At 34.9% G+C, this 19,852-nt stretch overlaps 1 protein-coding gene across 2 annotated transcripts; it reads left to right on the top strand.

The window, feature by feature from the left end:
- Positions 1 to 2,712: 2,712 nt before the first annotated feature.
- On the top strand, positions 2,713 to 18,618 carry LOC146167979 (uncharacterized). Of its 2 annotated transcripts, none has more exons than XM_083390793.1 (18): positions 2,713 to 2,898; positions 3,190 to 3,283; positions 4,742 to 4,848; positions 5,145 to 5,226; positions 5,916 to 6,121; positions 6,516 to 6,672; positions 8,303 to 8,424; positions 8,825 to 8,962; positions 11,786 to 12,011; positions 12,668 to 12,807; positions 12,966 to 13,062; positions 13,359 to 13,526; positions 13,657 to 13,724; positions 13,807 to 13,882; positions 14,026 to 14,101; positions 14,170 to 14,228; positions 15,538 to 15,746; positions 15,869 to 18,618. In XM_083390793.1, exons 1-18 carry the CDS (start codon positions 2,813 to 2,815, stop codon positions 16,407 to 16,409), a joined length of 2,652 nt encoding a protein of 883 aa, XP_083246919.1. In that variant the 5' UTR covers positions 2,713 to 2,812; the 3' UTR covers positions 16,410 to 18,618. The 2 variants fall into 2 exon arrangements, with proteins under 2 accessions (XP_083246919.1, XP_083246918.1); XM_083390792.1 differs by having other exon boundaries at positions 15,866 to 18,618.
- The last annotated feature ends 1,234 nt before the right edge of the window (positions 18,619 to 19,852 follow it).

Below are 19,852 nucleotides of genomic sequence, written 5' to 3'. Positions count from 1 at the left end.
ACTAATTTGATGAATGGTCGGAACGGAATTAACTGTCGGAATGAAAAGAACGAAGCTGTAGGAACAGAATGAACTGTTGGAATGAAATGAACGAAGCTGTAGGAACAGAATGAACTGTCGGAATGAGATGAACGAAGCTGTTAGGGTTGGGGTTAGGTTAGGTTAGGGTTAGGGTTAAACTTTCGAAATGAAATGAACGAAGCTGTAGGAACAGAATGAACTGTCGGAAAGCTTTGTTCATCTCATTCCGACAGTTCATTCGGTTCCTACAGCTTCGTTCATTCCATACCGTCAGTTCATTCTATTCCGACAGTTCATTCTGTTCCTACAGCTTCGTTCATTTCATTCTGACAGTTCATTCTGCTACTACAGCGTCATACATTCTATTCCGACAGTTCATTCTATTCCGACAGTTCATTCCGTTCCGACCATTCATCAAATTAGTTTCTGCCCTATTCATTCCATTCCGACCATTCCGTAAATTAGTGAGCGTTCCGACTATTCCGACCATTCATCATTCCGTAAATTAGTGTTACCCGGTTTGGGTGGGTCAAGTATTATTTAATAACTTTGTTATTTAATAATAATACTTCACCCACCCAAACCGATAAACTAACTCACACCCTGATGTACGTTGTGGTAGGATTCTAGACTACAGCGCATATTTTTTTGTCAAATAGGAGTGACAATGTATGTATGACCAATTTAAATATGACCCACTATGGAAAGTATGGCAGGCACAGTTGCTTTGGCATATACATTTACAGTACAATGTATGCATAATAGAGTGCATCGGAAAATCCTAAAAGGCACCCGGAAATTTGAAAGTGCACTTTTTTACCTTTGTTGCACCCATTCACCCGGATTTTTTCGGCCATGCCCCCGCAAGATCAAAAAATACGCTGTAAAGTATGTTCAGCCACAAAAATGGCACAACAAAAAAAGGAACAAAAACATTTTTGTTGCTGTTTTTGTACAGTCCTTTCTTTTCAGTCATGTAAGTTTTGGAATTAAGTTACCCGCAAATTTTAGTTACGGGTAACTTACTTACATTCGCTTTGCTGAATAAACATGTCCATGCATAAAAGTTTCCAATCTGGCACAAATAAAAAGTTTTACACACCATAGTTAAGGGCACTAGTACAGCATCCTACCACTCCTTTTTACTGTAACAAACGTAATGAAATTGCATATTAAGTTTTACGTCATTGAGGTGTTCTACAGTAAAGTATGTGCTTATAATATTGTTTTGAAAAAAATATGTTTGCTCTGTCAATAAAATTGACTTCATATATCATAGATGCTATTTACTTAGATATAATCCAATTTGAGAATATGTATGTTCTATTTCCAGTAGACTGAAATATTTAGTTGCAATTTATGCATAAGGTTCTGAATTTAACAAACAATAAACTGGTCAAAAAAGTTGAGTCAAAGGTAAACCAAAACAACAGACTCTGTTAAGTCCTGTGTTTAGCTAACATTCAATAGCCCTGTTCTCCACCCTTCTCCATAACCAAGATTGTTGGAATATAAAGCAATTCACTTATTGGGCCGTCATACAACTCACTTGCCCGAATAATGTTTTGTTTACCCAATGCTATTCCATCTTTCTGATTTACAAAGTGCTACCTTGTCACTTTCGAACTTGCTTCTCTGCATATGTCATACTCAGGACTTGTTTGACTCCATACAAAACAAAACACTCTGTTGAGTCCTCAAATCCAGAACCTTCAGCTTTGGGCTCATTGTCATAATAGACACTAAACTTAATTTTTTTAGGTTTAGAAAGTTAGCTGCAAACGAAATGTCCCACCCTCTAACATAGTGTTCCTTAACTGAGCCCCATGGTCTCCATGAAGGGTTGTCAAGTATAGAGAGGCAAATGTTAGAAAAAGAATATTTTTTAGTTTAGTTTTGTGTATACAGTATTTTATAAAGATTATGCAACTCTGGAGCCTATGTAATGAAAAAATTTAAAAGAAATACAGGGAACCCAAAAAAATTTGTTCGTGTTTTCCTGGCAAGCTGCACCACCACGTTTTAGAGGTCTAAAGGTGTGCCCTGAGAAAAAAACAACAAGGAACAATGCTCTAACATGTTATGCTTCTTGCTTATATTTAACTATGTAAGCTTACATACAGAACTGGTAAATTATTTTGAATATTTATTAATACTTCATTCTATGTCTACTTACAACAATATTGAAAATGAAATAGTTCAAAGTAAGTTAAAATCAAAGGTATCCTGGTCAAACCTATTAACGCATCATCAGTATGTATAGCGAGCTAAACAAAAAAAATTCTGAGTAAAGGAAAGACAACACACAGCTGTTGCCTAGTATTTACCATATAATGCATACCCAACAGTTTACATATACATATGTTTCAAGCATATACCATTTAAAAAATTAGTAAATATGCACCGTGCAGGCTTCTCTGTATAAATTCCCCTGCATGTGGTAATCTGTGGTGTTAGTTTTTTGCAGTTTAGGTAACCAACTTATCTGAATAGTCTGTTATTTATTCGCCAAAAAATGTTAAATATATTAAAATGGGCCTTGTTAAAAAATTTGTAGTTATACAGTTTGATGTTTTTGTGTTATGTAGTCAATTGCCAAGTCATTTTCTGTATTTTAGAAAACAACTGGTTAACAGATATTTTTTGCCTAATTACAGTGTGTTATAGAAGTTTACCAGTTACAGTAAAAAGGACTGCTGGTAATCATGACAAAGTAGGGAATTGTTGAATTACATCTGAAATAATCTTCCTGCAAAATACTGCTGCATTAAGATATACAGTACAAGTAAAAATGGCCAGCGGTGTTACAAATGGCCAACAGCCCGCACAGCGACCAGCTCCCAGAACAGGATTAAACATCCTAAACCATTTTCGAGGGTAAGTAAATCACTTTTATGGGTTATGTTTTGATTGTACATATGATTTTAAAGGGTAATACTGCTGAAATTTAAACAAACAATTCTTATTGTGCATTTTAATATTTAAAATTGTTAGTCCCAGTTCAGGGACTACAGTGAGTTAGGGAGTTTTGTTGCCTAAGCACAGCCAGAGATAACACCATTAGTCACAAATATCCAACGACGTTGGTTCAGATTGACTTAAAATTCAGTTGAACTTTTTCTCTAAACATGCTTAAGTGTGTTTGTTAATCCTGTTTTTTGATTTCAGTTTACATGATGCTTTAAATGATGCTACGCCTCACCACCAACGTGTGGTAATTGACAAAAAACACATTGAGAAAACATCCAAGCTTATGGATAAGGTAAGGCACTAATAAAATCAGATGTAGCGCATTGGAGTATGCTGTTTGAAAATGTTGTCCATACTGTTGTGGACAAAGTTGAAAAAAGACTTTTTAGAATTTGCAGAAATTCACAATTATCTACCAGGTATACTACCTGTATAGACAATTTGAAGTGTTTACACTATTTTTGTTGTTTGTTTGTTTGTGACAATATTTTGAAAAAGTTAATCATGTTTGAAAAACAAAGTATCACTTATTATTTCTCACTAAGATAAGTTATAGATTCTGAACATTGTATTATTATTAAACAATTAGTTGCAAGCATAGGCGCCAAACATGGGTGTGCAAACTGTTTTCAGATGCTCTGTCAAAAAGACACAAAGCCCTGAAATTTGACGAAGTTGCACTCATGTTAGCCAATTCGCACCTGAAGTTATAAAAATCGGCTAAACTCGCAAAATATGGCCCAATAATGTAAATTACCCGGCCTGCAACCTTTTACTAATTGCGCATGAGGCGGTCCCACATTTTCTGTTTTGTTATTTCAATTCCATATGTACAATTTTTAACTTCATATGAATCTGATTTGTGCATCTGTTTTTTCTCACCTAAATGCGCCATGCATACACTAAAACTATATATAAACAATTATTGTTTTGACAAATCGCTAAATATCCTAATGCATTTAACCACATTCTTAGGAATTCTGTGTTTGGGGTAAAAGCATAGACCCATAAAGTGAGCCTGAAATAGGCAGAACTGTCAACCAAACATTAAAACACCGTATAAACAACCGCTTCATGTGACAGCACCTAGGTCAATTCTTTGGTATAAGAGTAGATTGCCGCTGTATGTTGTCCTTTATTGGCTTAGAGCTCACTAATTTGCAAGTTGGTACTACAAAATTACACAGCGCACACATTGTTTTAATGATAATACAAAATCGCTAATTAAATCGCTTTCCCAAGTATTACGCTTTTTTACACGTTGTCGGTGACTTGGTGATCATTACTAAGTAATAAATAAGCATTTTGAACTGATTTTATAAAAACGCCCCTGGAATTTTGAAAGTTTGGCGCCTAGGGTTGCAAGCTATATGTTACTTGACAATATGTACTAACAGCTATTTTGCAAAAGAAGTAAAACAACATAATATAATGCAAAGCACTTCATTAAGTTTATATTTGTAACATGTCTTGTTTGGTTTTTATTCTTTTCATTTCAAGATCAAATTGATTTGTAGAAATGTCACTTCACTATAGTTATGTGGGTTACTATGAAAAAGTGATTGTTGTTAGGTCATACAGAATATAAATGTTAGTGTGATACTTCATAATAATAGAATTGTTAATGCCAGTTTGACCCCGAAAAACACCCCAAATTACAGTTATCGGTTTAAAGTTTTGGTTATCAATTGTTACTACAATAGAAATGCCTAACAATTTGCTTTACATCTGTGAATTTATGTTTTGCAAGGTTGCCAAATTTTGTCATCAATCCAAAATGAACTTAAAGAACAGTCCACCATATATATTGGATATTTTACCTGATACGTACAATCATCTTCGCCTTATAATGTCCAGGTATATTTGACAGTGTTTATAATGTGGCACAACACATCAATGTGTTAAATAATAAATATTTACTTGTTTTTTTGCTGTTGATATCCTGTGAATGTGATATACATAGATCATAAATCTGCTTAAATATTTACAATGTAATTTTTTGTTGGTCTGACATAATTGGCATTTTAAACGTGTTTTAAAGTTTTCAAACGTAGTAACAAGTCTTTAATAATATGTTGAATATAGTATTTATTAGTTATATATGTACAATCTTTCAGGAATTTGTATTCTTTTAATTTTTTTTTTTTATTAAGGTATGAAGACAGGCTACAGGTACTAAATGACTGTGAATATTTCAGAATTTTTTTGGACAACCTTACTAGAAAATGTAAAGAGGCAAGTGTTATTATACAATTTAGTTCACTTTCCTAAACTAATAGTTTTTCATGTCATTTAACTAAAATAATGTTTCTTGAAATTATGATATTTGCTTTTTATGGAAACTCTAATTCAGTATTATTGTTGAGTAAGGTTTACTACACTGTGATTCATGTCCTATTAAAGACAATAAGATAAGTTAAAAAATTTAAATTCATTATTCATAAAGTTCATAAATGTATATAATACAGGGTTGGCATTGAATAAAATTATGAATGAGTAAATTAATACCATTAGTAGGTCTGAAAATAACAACAACAAAAACAATTTTTACTTGAGAACACTCACCAATCAGGCGAGTTTGTGTCAATCAGCACTCCATCCATTGACCAGTGGGTGGGAGCAAAATCCCAATGCTGTAGTATATATGAGCAAAACAGCATTTTTAACATAATTTTTGATTTATTCGTTTGTATACATATGTGGTCAAATTTCATAAGAGAAATACAAATGTAATCAACAGCTTTCGTAAAACAGTTTAATAATTAGAAATATTTTAGTAATTTATTTCCCAGCTAAATTAACTGCAATTGTTATATTCAGAAAAACATTTTATCCCCGATTTCTTTCTAGCACTTCATATTTATGTTTTGTTATTTGAATTGAATCATAGTAAAATAGTAACAGAGCTTTTTGTATGTTTTCAGGCAATTAAACTGTTCAAAGAAGGTCGAGAAAGAATGTTTGATGAGACATCCCAGCAAAGGCGGAGTCTTACTAAGCTCTCTTTAGTGTTTAGCCACATGCTAGCTGAGCTTAAAGCAGAATTCCCAGATGGTCGCTTTGTCGGAGATGAGTACAGGATTACCAAGTCTGAAGCAGCACAATTCTGGAGGACTACTTTTGGAACAAGGCAAGTTAAAGTTGTGCTAATTTTGAATACCATTTTTATTTTGTTTTTGCCCCTTCGTCTGTTGTGTCCTGCTTTTATAACTGTCTTATGCTTTACGCCCCTAGAAGTTTATTGTCACACACTCGCAAGCAATTCTGGTATCAAACCATCTCCTTTGGGGTTTAAACCTATAAAAATGTTACTAAACAATAGTTACTTAACTACACATTCAGCTTTTTTATGTAAATTCAGCATAAACGAGAGCTTTTCATCAATGCTAAATTTATTACAAAAATGAAATATTTTTGATGACCATAGCTTCCCAAAAATTGTTTACACCTGCCCTTAGGGTCATGCTGCTCTATTTAGTTAACAGTTCTTTCAGGCGTTGAGTAACAGTATTTTCATTTTTTAGAACCATTGTGCCTTGGAAAACTTTCAGACAAGAATTAAACAAGGTTCATGCCATATCATCTGGTTTGGAATGCATTGCCCTCAAGTCAACTATAGATCTTGTATGCAACGACTACATTTCAAATTTTGAATTTGACGTTTTTACTCGACTTTTTCAGGTACATGATCGGTTAAGAATCTGTTAATATTGAATTATGCCAAATATTACGGTTGTATTTTGTAAGTAAATTCTATGAAATGTCCATCCAAATTTATTATGTAGTATAAAAGCATTTGTGCTGTAAAAGTTAAAACACATGTCAACTCTTGTTGTGTAATAGTCTGTCCATCTTAATTAAATGAGTTCAGGTAAGTGAAGTTTGCAGGATGTGTGTCAGTCTAACTTCTCTGCCACTATGCAAAAAAGTGACTCATCCAGCATTTTGATTTGTCTTTGTTCCATTACTATTGGTACTGTCCCCTGTGCTGTGGCATACATCTCAGTTAAACATTACCCCGTTTAAGGAAGTTGTGCCGTTTCATAGTTTATCTCATATTGCTAATTTCCTGCTGATACCATTTCTTAAGTTAACTTCAAATGAACCTTCCTTTTTTGTGCGTGTTGTTAAGTGTATCTTATTTGAACTATATTATTTACTAAATTGAGTTTTGTTGGGTATTGTGTCAGCTTAATCATTAGTATTATATAATTATTTATATAGAACCCATAGAAGATTAATACTGACTTCTCTTTTTCAGACTAAATATTTTTCATTTGGCATAACTCATTGTGTTTTTATCCTGTTTAACAAAATTATCAGTTTTATTCTTATTGATTTAATGTTAAATCCAGAAGACTTATGTCATATTTTGACTGACTTGTGCTTAATTCTTAGTTAATACAGAAATATATTTTTGCCTTACGAATAGGCCTCATCAGCTTCTGTACAAAAAACAAACATGTATAAAATGCCAAAAATAGTAGTTAAAATTTAAAATATATATATTAGATTGCCTATAAAATTATAAAAAGTTTTTATTATTTTATTTGTCAAATTTGTTGTCCACAGTGATATGTAACAAGGAAAAGTATCCAACAAAAGGTAAAAGGTGGCGCAACCTAAGTTTAGATTGTTCTTGAAGTTGCTTTCTCTTATGGACTAATCTGGCACATTTGTCACAAAATAATGTAAATATTGTGAATCATGTAAAAACAGGGTTGCCACAAAGTCTTTGAATTTTTAAAAGCCCTTTAATGTCTTTCAATTGATTTGCATATTGAATAGTCTTCAAATAGTCTTTAACATTATTTATGTCCAGCTTAAGTTATGTGTCCTGAAAGTGCCATTAACATAGCAATTAAATAATGTTTTTAATTGTGTTATCAATTATCCATTGCATTTATAACGTTTTGTTTTCAAATTATTTTCAAAAATTTTTGAGAGATTCAATTTACAAATAATCTTTGAAAAGTATTTAAATCCTTCCAATTTTTTTCGTAAAAATGTGTAACAACTGGCAACCCTGAAAAAAGTTTGGTCCAAGATATCAAATTTTATGGTCAATATTTGGGGTTTCAGAGATCCATATTTTGGGTGTCGTCAGATGCAATATATATTTTTTTATCCATGAACTGATTGAATATGATAACACATTCAATCAAAAATAAATAACTTTCATTTCCAAGTCTTTAGGGAAGGTTTATTTGACATCAAGTGAAAACAACCTTTTCACACTAGTAAAGTGGTTTTGTTTTCAGGAATTGTTTTATTGTATCTGCAAGGTTTTCAAACTTTTGTTGCTTTGCAGCCATGGCCAACCCTGCTAAAGAATTGGAATATTTTGGCTGTGACACACCCAGGATATATGGCTTTTCTGACCTACGATGAAGTCAAGGCTCGCTTACAGAAGTATATCAACAAACCAGGAAGGTAAATATTAATCCTAATAGTAGCATAGCTCAAATATATGTATGCTACATCCAGATTTTAATTCTGGTCTTGCTGTTATTATAGCATAATACAATATTTATTTTTTTAAGTGTGAAAAACTTAATTCAAAAAAGTTAAACATTACTCATATTTTTCAGCATGTGTGATAAATTTATGGTGATAAAAAGCTATACAGTGCTTATTTTTTTTATCACTTATACTGAAGATTTTGTAATATTTGTTATAGTGCATTTCATAAGTAATTTCTTGCTGAGCCATTTGTTTTTACTGTTAATTGTTTATGTGTCTTTTTTTCAAAAATCCTGGGCAAAATCAGTTTCAGCACACACTTCACGGTTCTGCTGTTTGTAGCAAAACTGAATACAATCTATTTTTGTAGTTACATATTTCGTTTGAGCTGCACAAGGCTGGGCCAGTGGGCTGTTGGCTATGTCACATGCGATGGACAAATACTTCAAACCATTCCTCAAAACAAATCATTGTGCCAAGCATTAATTGATGGTTGTAAGGAGGGATTGTAAGTTCACTGGTGATATCTATTTATATTTTGACTAGAGATATATATAAACCAATGAGATAAGTTAATAATACATAACCATTTCCTGAGTTTTAGTAATTTCGTATTAGTAACTTCATATATATACATAATAAATTTATGCTTTCTGAATATGTTGTTCTATATATTTTACTAAAAGGACCATTTTTTTAATTTACTATGCATGTCTCAGTTTTATGGGTTTCTGCAAGCAGTTATATTATGACCAGTGATTTTAGTAAAATAGGGTAAGTAATTAAGATATTATTTTCAGTCAAAAATTTGGAATTGTAAAATGTTAAATTATTGGCAATCCAACTGATGATGCCAAAAATCGATTTAAAAAAACTTGGCATACACTGGCATGTTTTCCTAGTTTATTCCTAGGAAAATATAACACTTTGATTTTTAGTGCTAAATGCAAATTCATGTTATAAAATAAGGATCACAAATATTTTTGAAACATAATAATGGTTGGAGGTGTTAGTTAGACGTATTAGCGTCTGAATCAAAAGACATAAAAATGACAGCAAAAAAAAAGCAGCAAAAAACACAAATTAGCAGTGTAAGGAATAAAATTTATGTTAATGACATTTGCTTTAGTGAACCAGTCATGTTTTTAAGTCATCTTTACTCTTGTTTTCAATCAATGGAAGAAGAAGTGGGGGTCGTGTAGGTTTTAACAAAATTGCAAGGGGGTGCGATTACAAAAAGGTTGGGAACCACTGGTCTAAATCGACCTGCTTCTAAATGGACTTCATTAGTTAACTACACAATTTTTTTGAATAGCAATCAAACATTTTAAGTACCTTACATTTGTAATATAAATTATTTATTATATATATTTTAATTAAGAACAAATTAAATCATGTCATCAAACTTTATGAGCATAATACATAATATATATCCCAAACATCTGTTAGGGCACTTAATAAAAGCCTAAAATTATCATTCACCTTTAAAGTCTATTATCACATGACAGACTATTTATCTACTGAACATATTACTAGTATGATGCTATATAATTTATGCAGTGTTAACATGGAGTAGTCTGATTTTCATATCCAACGAGTGCTAATTAAAATAACCACTTTCACTTTTACGTAACCAGTGTTACTTCTAATGTTTTACCTACCAACTTAATTCTTTTTTTTTTTGCGGCAGTAATTTGCATTTTGGTACTTGGTCGCTGGAATTAGTAAATCTAGAATTTTTGTTTTAGCATTGCCAATACATGCAAGGTAATGACAAATTCTACTGGGAGGATATGGGTTATTTGCAAGAACTGTTTTTCCTTTTTTAGAACTTTGCTTTGTTTGTGTGGCAGGGGAAGACAAAATAAGGCAATTTCTATTATTTTTGGATTTACTAGAAGATATAATGATCTTTTAAATTGCATTATTTTTGTTTACGTAAACTTTAAGGGAGTACAGACAGTGAGTGCTTGGTTTGCTAAAAACGTATTTGGTTTGTGTTAAAATTTGCTGTAAATTTTTAAAGGTAATTATTTGTAATAAGACTTCACCTGCTTAAAATAAAGTTTGAGCAAAAGTTAAAAATGTTAAACATTTAAAGCAAAACATTTAATACTTTTGAATGATTAAAAAATGCTTTGACTACTATCAATGTCCCTGCGATCTAAAGTAATTAGTTGTAATAAACGCAATAGTGGTTAAACAAAATGTGATGCCATGAAGCTGTGGCTTTTTAGTCATCAACAAATATTATATTGTGCAACTCAGTGTAAAAAGTACAGTTAAGGATAGTTGCATAATTTTAAGAGGTTAAATAATGCAAAAATATTGTTTCAAATGGCATACCATTTTCTTTCACCCTAAACGTTACACTATGTGGCACTACATGTTAGGTTAATGAAAAATTGTATATTACATGATGTTTTTGGCTTTTTGCCGCAATTCAAAATTATGTAGCCTACATTATAGCACAGCAAAAGTGGCTATCATCCCTATGTTATATGCCACCTAATGTGTCTAATATCGGTTAGCTAAAAAATAGTACTAAAATCGTCTTCTTGTTTCTTATAGAGTACTCTCTGTATATTATATTGGGAAAATGAGGTCGCATGGCTTTGGATAAGGTGGACGGTGGCTTTTGATAAAAAAAATTTCCTACTAATTTTGGTTACTTGCAAGTTTACTCACTAATTTCCCACTGACCGAAAGTCAAATTACCAAAAATATATATAAGATCAAAGTTTACTTCAAAGTTTACTTTCTACTGCTTTCACAGTATAGTACACTTGGTTTTGTGTTTGACCTAAAATGCCACTTATTTTAATCAAATCAACCATTAAAAGGGGTCCTTATAAGTTTAGATTTTGTCTATGCTAGTGCAATGCAATAAGTTTCAGCCTAATTTTCTAATGTAGCCATCAATAAATTAAAAGGGGCAAATTGTTTGCTTTAAAATTTTTTCTACTTTAGTTTTTTATTTCTCTTTTGTTTAATGTTTGAATTGTATAAATGCACAAATTTATGATGTACTTTATTGTTTTTGACATAAGTAAGGTTATGTTTGATGTATCTGGTGATTGTCCCCTTCATCCCATCTATTGGAGAAATTTACTTTGTTTTTTTATTATCCAAGTCATGGTAGTTTAAGCCACTCAACCCTGCAAGCACAAGTGATTGTGGCTTGATCATCTTTTTTATGTGTTCCGCTGTGACTCCAGATACATGTGTTCTTGTACCACAATGATCTTAGTTATGAACCATTTATAAAAATTATTTACAACTGCAATTTTTAAGTTAGAATACTTTGTCAAACAGGTCTTTTAAATTGCAGTTACCTGTTTCCGGATGGCCGTCAGGTCAACCAGGATCTTACCACTCTACTGGAGCAATCTGAAGATGAGGAAGAACACATTCTTGTCAGCCAGGAGCAGTATGAGCTTTACTGTGAAATGGGATCAACTTTCCAACTGTGCAAGATCTGTGCAGAGAACAATAAGGATGTTAAAATCGAACCCTGTGGCCATCTTATATGCAAGTCTTGTCTTGAATCCTGGCAGGTGTGTGTTCTTTAGTGTTTCTTAGCATTTGGCATAATTTAAGGGCTGTAGTTTGTTCTTTTAACTATTATTTGCGGCCAGATATTGTAGTAATTAGAGTAAAAATTTGGATTAAAACACATCTGTGTTAGGCCAACTCTTCATTGTGCAAAATAAGTTTACATGTCGGATGAGTCGGTTTCTGGTAATTTCACTTCACTGAACAACAAACACACTAAGGAATGTCTGTTATATTTGATCTTGTAATAAACATTTTCTCCTGCTTTAAAATTTTTTGTTTGGTCATTGTTCTTCCTTCACCAGACAAGGAACTAATAATAATATAACGTAATTAGAACCGTTATCCATTGTGTTGAAGTCTGCTTTAACAAAACTGTGACTAAGGTTCACTTTAGTTTGATTGATATCATGTCGTAGGTGGTAAACAACTGTGTTCAACACATACTGTTGCAGCATTTTAATGTCTGAAATAATTCAAGGTCTTACTATGATCTATAAAATTTGGGTTTGGTAACCAATGTAACTAAACTTTTTTATTAAGGTATGTTAAACATTCCAAAAAATTTGTTTTGTCCATGCATTGCTTAATATGATCTATGTGAACGATGTGAATGCACACACTGTCAGTAAATTAAAAAAAAACATTTCACATTTAGGAAATGGACAATTCACCATTTCCCACTTGTCCTTGGTGTCGGTGTGAGATCAAAGGAACAGAATCTGTTGTAATTGAACCTTTCAACAAAGAAAGTGACGGAAACTCGACAGTTTCTAGTGATTCTGCAAATGCAACAAAGTAAACTTTTTTCCTTCTTTAGTTTAATATGCCGGTTTATTGGATATTTCTTGTAAAATAGATTACAACAACACATTTTTAACTTTTCCTTGGTACCTTGGACGGTACATTTAACACTTTTTTATCTCTAATCTATTTGTTCATTTTTAAAACTTAAGATCGTCATCTCATCAAAACAATGAACTTTCTGTTACTGGTGAGAATGATGATGATGATGAAGATTTGTTTGGCGAAGTAGGGGTGTCAGTACATGGTGTAAGTCCTTATCACTTGCCTAAAATCTTACAACGCATTTGTTAGTGAATGATTATTTTAAAATTAAAAATTATTCTTATTTCATATTTTGGAAAATATAGGTTTAGTCCAGACCTTTATGTGTAATGAGTATTGATTTGGGTATGCTGTTATATATTTTTTAACTTAACTTTGTTTTGCCCAAATATAATATATTTTGAAGTTACAAGATTAATATAATATTCTTTTGTGTTATGCAGTAAAAGTTGAAATTTCGCATGTGATTCTGTATTATTTCCCTACTCTCTATTACTCAGAATCGAATTACCACCAACCTAACTCCGCTGCCAACATCCAACAATGAACCCATTCAACTGGTCCACCCATCCCCAAACATGCCCCGGCGTGTGCCACCTCAACCCTCAACAGGATCACAGTCGCCTCTGCTTGGCTCAGAACATCCAGGAGGAACATCTAGCAAAGAGGTAGAAACGTTTAAACTAAATTCGTTGTTTATATTTGCTGCCTGCTTTTGTTTGTGTCTTATAATGCATTGCTGACAAAGTAATTTACCACTGACGCATTTTAATAACTGTGTGTATTGCGTTTAATTAGGCCGACCCAGGACCCGTGGTTCCACCACGACCTTCGTCTCAATCGCCCAACATGATGGAGCGCAGTAGGTAAGCACAGTTTGCTCAGCCGCCATCGCTATGCTCGCCCCCATATTTTTACCTCCGCTTATTGCAACCTCTTAATACGCAGGAGTCTGGAGCGGAAGCACCAGTCGGCCTTCAGCAAAGCGTCTGACTCCGGTGACTTGCCACCTACTCACGGAACGGTGAGTGACTGAACGCAGACAATTCCGCCTTGTCCTGTTTGGATATCCATTTTAATTGCAATTGTAACGGAGCGGCAATTTACCGGTTTCCTATCTGGAGTTTTATACTAACATTGTTAAATGTTTTACGTTGTTTCTTACAGATACTCGGCATCCTTGACCCAGCAAAGCGTGGCAAACAAAGGCCTATGTCGAGCATTCTTGATACTGCAGTTGCAAGTACAATATACCCCGCGTTGTATTTAAACCATGTTTTTACTGATAACAATGCCTATTTTAACTTATAGTGCGGGATCGAAGGATACCTACGATGAAAACTCCATCTCGGCAAAACTCTAATGCGACGGTAAGACTTTGTGTAAGTTTGCCATTACCATGGATTGTTATCAACACGTGAAAAACAAACACCACTCCACTCCTTTGAAAAAAACAGCAGTTCTGTCAAGTTAACTTGCAACCATCAGCATGAGTTAATTTTTAAATATAATTGTTCGACCTATGCAATTTCTACAGCAATTTGGCAAAAATACCACCATTACCATTTGATTCGGAATCAGTGAAATGACTGTTTTAGATTAATAATTTGTGTTTTATGTTTTATCAATTCAACTCGACTTAAATCCATCATATATGTATATTCAAATTAAATTTTACTTTTCCAATTGAAAATGCTGCAATATTGTATTATTTAAACAGTGAATTGCTTTAACAGCTCGCATTCACGTGGATTTTGGATATGAACTTAATATTTTTAACAGTTGTTTAGCAGTGTAGTATAGATTTACTGTTTATCCATTCTATTTTAATGTTAATAAAATTATAGCCGATTTTAAGTCAATAAACATATATATGGTAGCGTGTTTTTTTATTAATTACTTTACGTGACAGTTTTACTTGATTTATCAAAATAAACACATAGTATCACTAACACAGCCTAGGCCCTAAAACAGTGGTTCTCAAACTTAAAAAAAAATTACCCAACGGTCCCCTTAAAAATACAAACACAAAATAACACGTTGTTTCAACGGTATCTATGGGACGGGTGAACTTACTTCTTTGCTATTAGCTCGGCTGTGTTTGGTTCTGTTTTGGACAACGCAACCCTCATCATGAATCGCATCCAACCAGTTTCTAGCTTTTGGCTTAATGGAAAGTAGTGCCGAAAATGCAGATTCACACTCCTATGTTGTTGGGAATGGAATTAGACATTCAAGGCCATTATTAGCACAACGCAACACCATGACGTCACAATGCAATTCAATTCAAAGCACGCAATCACGTGAATGAACAACTAATCGTAGCTTGTGACGACGAGCGCAAACACGTTGGAATTACGTTAGCGTAATGTCACTATGCGCGTATTGGTCGACGTCGAGCCTGAGTTTTTTTCTTTCTTTTGTCCCACAATTAGGCCTATGTACGGCATAATTAATATTTTTGTGTTTGTTAAGCTTGGTTTGAAAAAGTAAGTTGCCGGAAAATGTTAATGCCCAAACAAATTTTCTTCAGGAGCGTCGTGTTGATTTTTTGGTAGGTGCTTCGCGGTCCCAGAAATTTGTCTCGCGGACCCCCGTTTGAGAACCACTGCCCTAGAATGTAACAGGATTTATGCTAAAAAATCCGTGTTACGCTTTATAAAAACATGTGAATCATAGAGTTCTGAAAACGGTGAAGCTGGCCCTGTGCCGACTTTTTCTACCGACGTGTACGACTTTGCGGAGGAGATTCCTAGCAACTGGGGGCCAAAAGTGGGCCCCAGACCCCCTACGAGTCAACCAGGAGCCCCCGTAGCTGCAACCCGCTCGCAACCCAACTCAGAAGGTCGACACCGCGTGCCCAGCGAATACGACTGGATTATGCCCAAGTAACACAATTTAATATAAATTTTCATATGGAGCTAACGTTTAAAATTTATCTTTAACTAACGTTAAAAGGCCACCCAAAAAATGTGATAATATTGTACAGTAGAGCGTTTGTTTTAAGTAGCGCTTCTCAAGTGAGCAAGAGCGAACCAGCAACATCATCCGGTTCCTCCGCTCCAGCGATTCCTCCTCGTCCACCGACCTCAACTCTCGCCCCACTTCACTCTTCTCCTAACCCTTCTGGGCCCACCCCCAAATCTTCACCGCGTACCCAGGCTCCACCAAGGAATCCATCGATGGATACGGGACCCCAACTTCCGCCCAGGACCAAAGGAATGGAATCCTCGGTGGATCCTCCACCTGCGGTGCCTCCTCCGCGCCCGCCCAAGAGCGGGAATACAAGCGGAGTCCACAACGCTCCTCCGATTCCATCTAGAAGCGCGATGCCGCAAGTCTCGCGACAGGTTCCTCCTCCCAACGCCCCATCCGCACCGCCCAATGCACCGCACAACCCCGCCGTTCCGGCCAACCTGGATGCTGAGATTGCTCGCCTCATGGAGATCGGCTACTCATATGAAGACGTTCACCGAGCACTAGCTATCGCCAACAACAACCTCTCGATCGCGACACAGATTTTGAGCAATTTCATGCCGACGTTTACTTGACCGACGCGAATTGCCTTGGTACGCCCGCAATTGTCGTTTTTTAACTATCGGTTGCATGAAACATGCGAGAAACTACGACATAGTTACAAAAGTTATGACTTCTACTCACATATTTCGTTAACTTACTGTGTCAAGTCGTTCATTATTAGTTAACCACAACTTTTGAGCTAAACTGGGATGAAAATTGCCGTGAAATCAAAATATCTATGCGCGTCTTTTAAGAATTGATAGTTTTCAATTTGTTGCTGTTTCATTGTTTTCCATTACACTATTTTTCGTCTCATCCTGTTTGGTCTTGGGAAGAAATATATATATATTCGCAAAGTTCACGTTGCTAAGAAAGGTACCTTGTATATCCTGGAAACGAGTTTATTATTAACCACTTTTTCGTAAATTTCGATAGAATTGATCGTATATGGTCGTTATAGCAGATTAGTTTACCCTCAGGTCTCTTATATCGCTCATTGTCGTCATTCAGCTTCCCGTGCATATTCTGTTTTTAATTAAAGTTTTCTAAATTTTGTTTTAGTAGAAATTGACTCTTCTGGACGCATTACTTAAGCAGGTTGCTATTCGTTTTACTTTTTTGAAAATGCGAGCCGCGTTTGTAATATATTTGTCGTATTCCCGTCTCATCTGACATCAGTTGGATTTTCTTGACAACTCTTGCCGCATGTTGTTTCGTATCTTGACGCTAACCTGAAACGTTGTCGTCTAGTCGGTATTATAGAGCAAGACGTTTACAAAAAATGTTCCACGTTGCACTTACGCCCTTGATGTGTTTTTTCTGCGCCTTTCAGATTTAACGTCGTAATTGGAGTGACTGCGCTCCGGCACATCGTTTAAAATGCCTTAAACCGATTCGGCGTCTCTTGGCGCAGAGTGAATCAGCTTCAATTACACTGTGTGCGAATTACTCTTGCGGTTCGAGTGTCTTAACTCATCGCTCGCCGGGCCTGCTGACCGGTAAGGAGAAACTCGCATTGCGTTTAACCGCCCTATATTCGATATTCCGCAGCGGGTCACCGCCGTTGCAAGTGACGTCAAACCGTGTTTTACGCCTCTCATTACGGCGGATGATTGTTGGTGGTCACGGCTTTTCGGCTCCTGTCGTAAACAAAGTCCGACGCGCGTCTCTCGAATTGGACGGCGTCGCCGCACGCAGTAGGGCAGCATGTCTTTCAATCATCACGCGATCTTTTTTTTTTGAGTTATTTACTGTAATTTGCCATTTTGCTTGTGTAACAGTATGGATTGCGTCCTTTTTGACCCGTTTTGGTTTTTGCTTTTGCCTTTTTTGTTTTGTCGTGCGTAATTTTGGACACTTTTAATAGTTAACACTAGCAGACAAACAGTCGACATTCCAATAACCACATAGACCGATACTGACCAAAGAGCTGTACTATACTTAACAAAATCCATATTGCAATATCTTATACACGATTTTGTCGACAAATTATTGAAATGCCATCGTGGCCTGGCTGTGTACTTCTTCAATGGCCGACTAATCCGTCCTACATTTATTCGCTTTAATTCGTTCTTTTTTAAAGATCTGAAAAAATCGTGTAAAAATTGCTGCCCAAACGCGTGATTTTTATTTTCATTTCTTTAAATGCCCTACGCGATGTTTTACAAAGCATTGGTTGCGACTTTTTAGGAAGGTATATAGGTTTATAGACGTCAACGGTACTAGGCAACGACCAATAATAATCGCACAACCTATAAGCTTTTCGTGCCTTTCTGCGTGCAATAACAGTTCCAGTTGACTTTTTGCGCGAACTAAAAAGGTCATTGTTACTCCAAAAGTTAAAACTAGCGCAGTTTAAACTGACGCTGCTGCAGCTGTTTGTTTCGTGCTGTTTCTCACTTTTTTAACGTTTTAATACCACACGGACTCCACTGTCGGCTCTCCTAGCAAAGGTTTTCTACGCGTCAGTACGTTTTAAAGCTGATCCGTCAAAAAGTGTGAAAACATCGCAACTTCTATCCATCCTTTTGTGGCGCAGGTGTTTTTGCTGCTGCGTTGTACGTTTTCCAAATTACAAATATTCTTCACGGCCTGCCCCACGTGTTCATAGAAATGTCCCGATAGGATTCCATGTATAATATGTATTGTATCGTGTTTTTTTTGTAATTTAAGCGCGTGACTGTTTTTGATTCCTCTTATCTTCCTAATGTGTAATAAAAGTATCCAAGTAGGAACAATGAACGACAAGTCGACAAGTGTTTTACAGTGAACATTCCGCTGAAATTATTTTATATGTTCTATCCATCAGACAATGATAATGCTGCTGGTATGGATGTAAGTAACGTTTTTATTGTACATTATATTGTTAACTGTTTTCCAAACAGGTTCAGGTTTTTTTTAGTTAACAAAACCAGGAACAGCTTGACTGCCATCGGATAGTTGTCGAGCATAAATTGTCGATGTTATTAGTTAATCTTAATGTCCTTATTTATTTTTGCTTAGCGCAACACCAACGTTTTAAGGTTTAAGTTGTTATTAAAGGATAATCTATATAAACTTTTACGTATTTGTTTGTTTGACCCAACACAACTTAGCCGTTTCGTATCCAGCAATAATGAATGGTTTATCAAAAATAAAATTACGGATTTGCCTTTCATTTCTATTAATTTGCAGACATTTTGTCCTAGTAAAAAGCACTGAACTGAACTTATAGCGTAACACTTCGGCATCGGTTAGCTGCAACTAAACCAGGTAAATCCGGATCACCCTGAACTCGATAGGTATTGATTTTCAAATAACCCTGAATGGTGTGAATAAAAATGCGCAACATGCTAGTCAAAAGGTATTCAAAATAACTATTTCTCGTCATACACTTTGATAGAAACCGTATTCTCTATCCTAATAGAGTCTGGTTTCTTTTTTGTATAACTATACCAGCATTATATATGTCCGCGTTTCTCAAACGTTTTTTTCGTGCGACGCCTTTGAAAATATTTATTGGACGTGTGACGCTACCAGAGATAGGAATTTTACTATATTTTTTATTTGTTTGTACCAGAAAATCATAATCAATCAATGTGTTTTTTCGAAAGAATAATTTTGAATGCACATGTCGGCCTTGTCGGGCGATAATTACTAAATAATAGCATATTTGCAACGTTTCTTCACTTTGGATGCTTTGGTAGCACCTAACATATTTTTTGCATTGTACAAAAAACTGTGTACTGGTACAAAGAGTGACTTAACCTCGCAAAACGAAGAATTAAATATGATTTGTTACGGTCACGCAGATAATACCGATAATAATTTGTACCACGCCAGTCGATTCAATGTAGCTTCCACAAAGACCTTGGTGATAGTCTTATTGTGGGGAAGCATTAACCCGTTTAAGACTCAATCAGTTCCAAGTAATGACTTTCAAGTTTAAAACTCCTTGCAGTATCCCAGCAAACACAAAACGTTATACAACCATTTT

The sequence above is a fragment of the Ascidiella aspersa genome, chromosome 1 (assembly GCF_963924565.1).
Source record: "Ascidiella aspersa chromosome 1, kaAscAspe10.2, whole genome shotgun sequence".
In the NCBI taxonomy this organism is placed as follows: domain Eukaryota; kingdom Metazoa; phylum Chordata; class Ascidiacea; order Phlebobranchia; family Ascidiidae; genus Ascidiella; species Ascidiella aspersa.
Note: the sequence above shows the minus strand (reverse complement) of the source record. Positions and strands in the feature narration are given on the sequence as shown.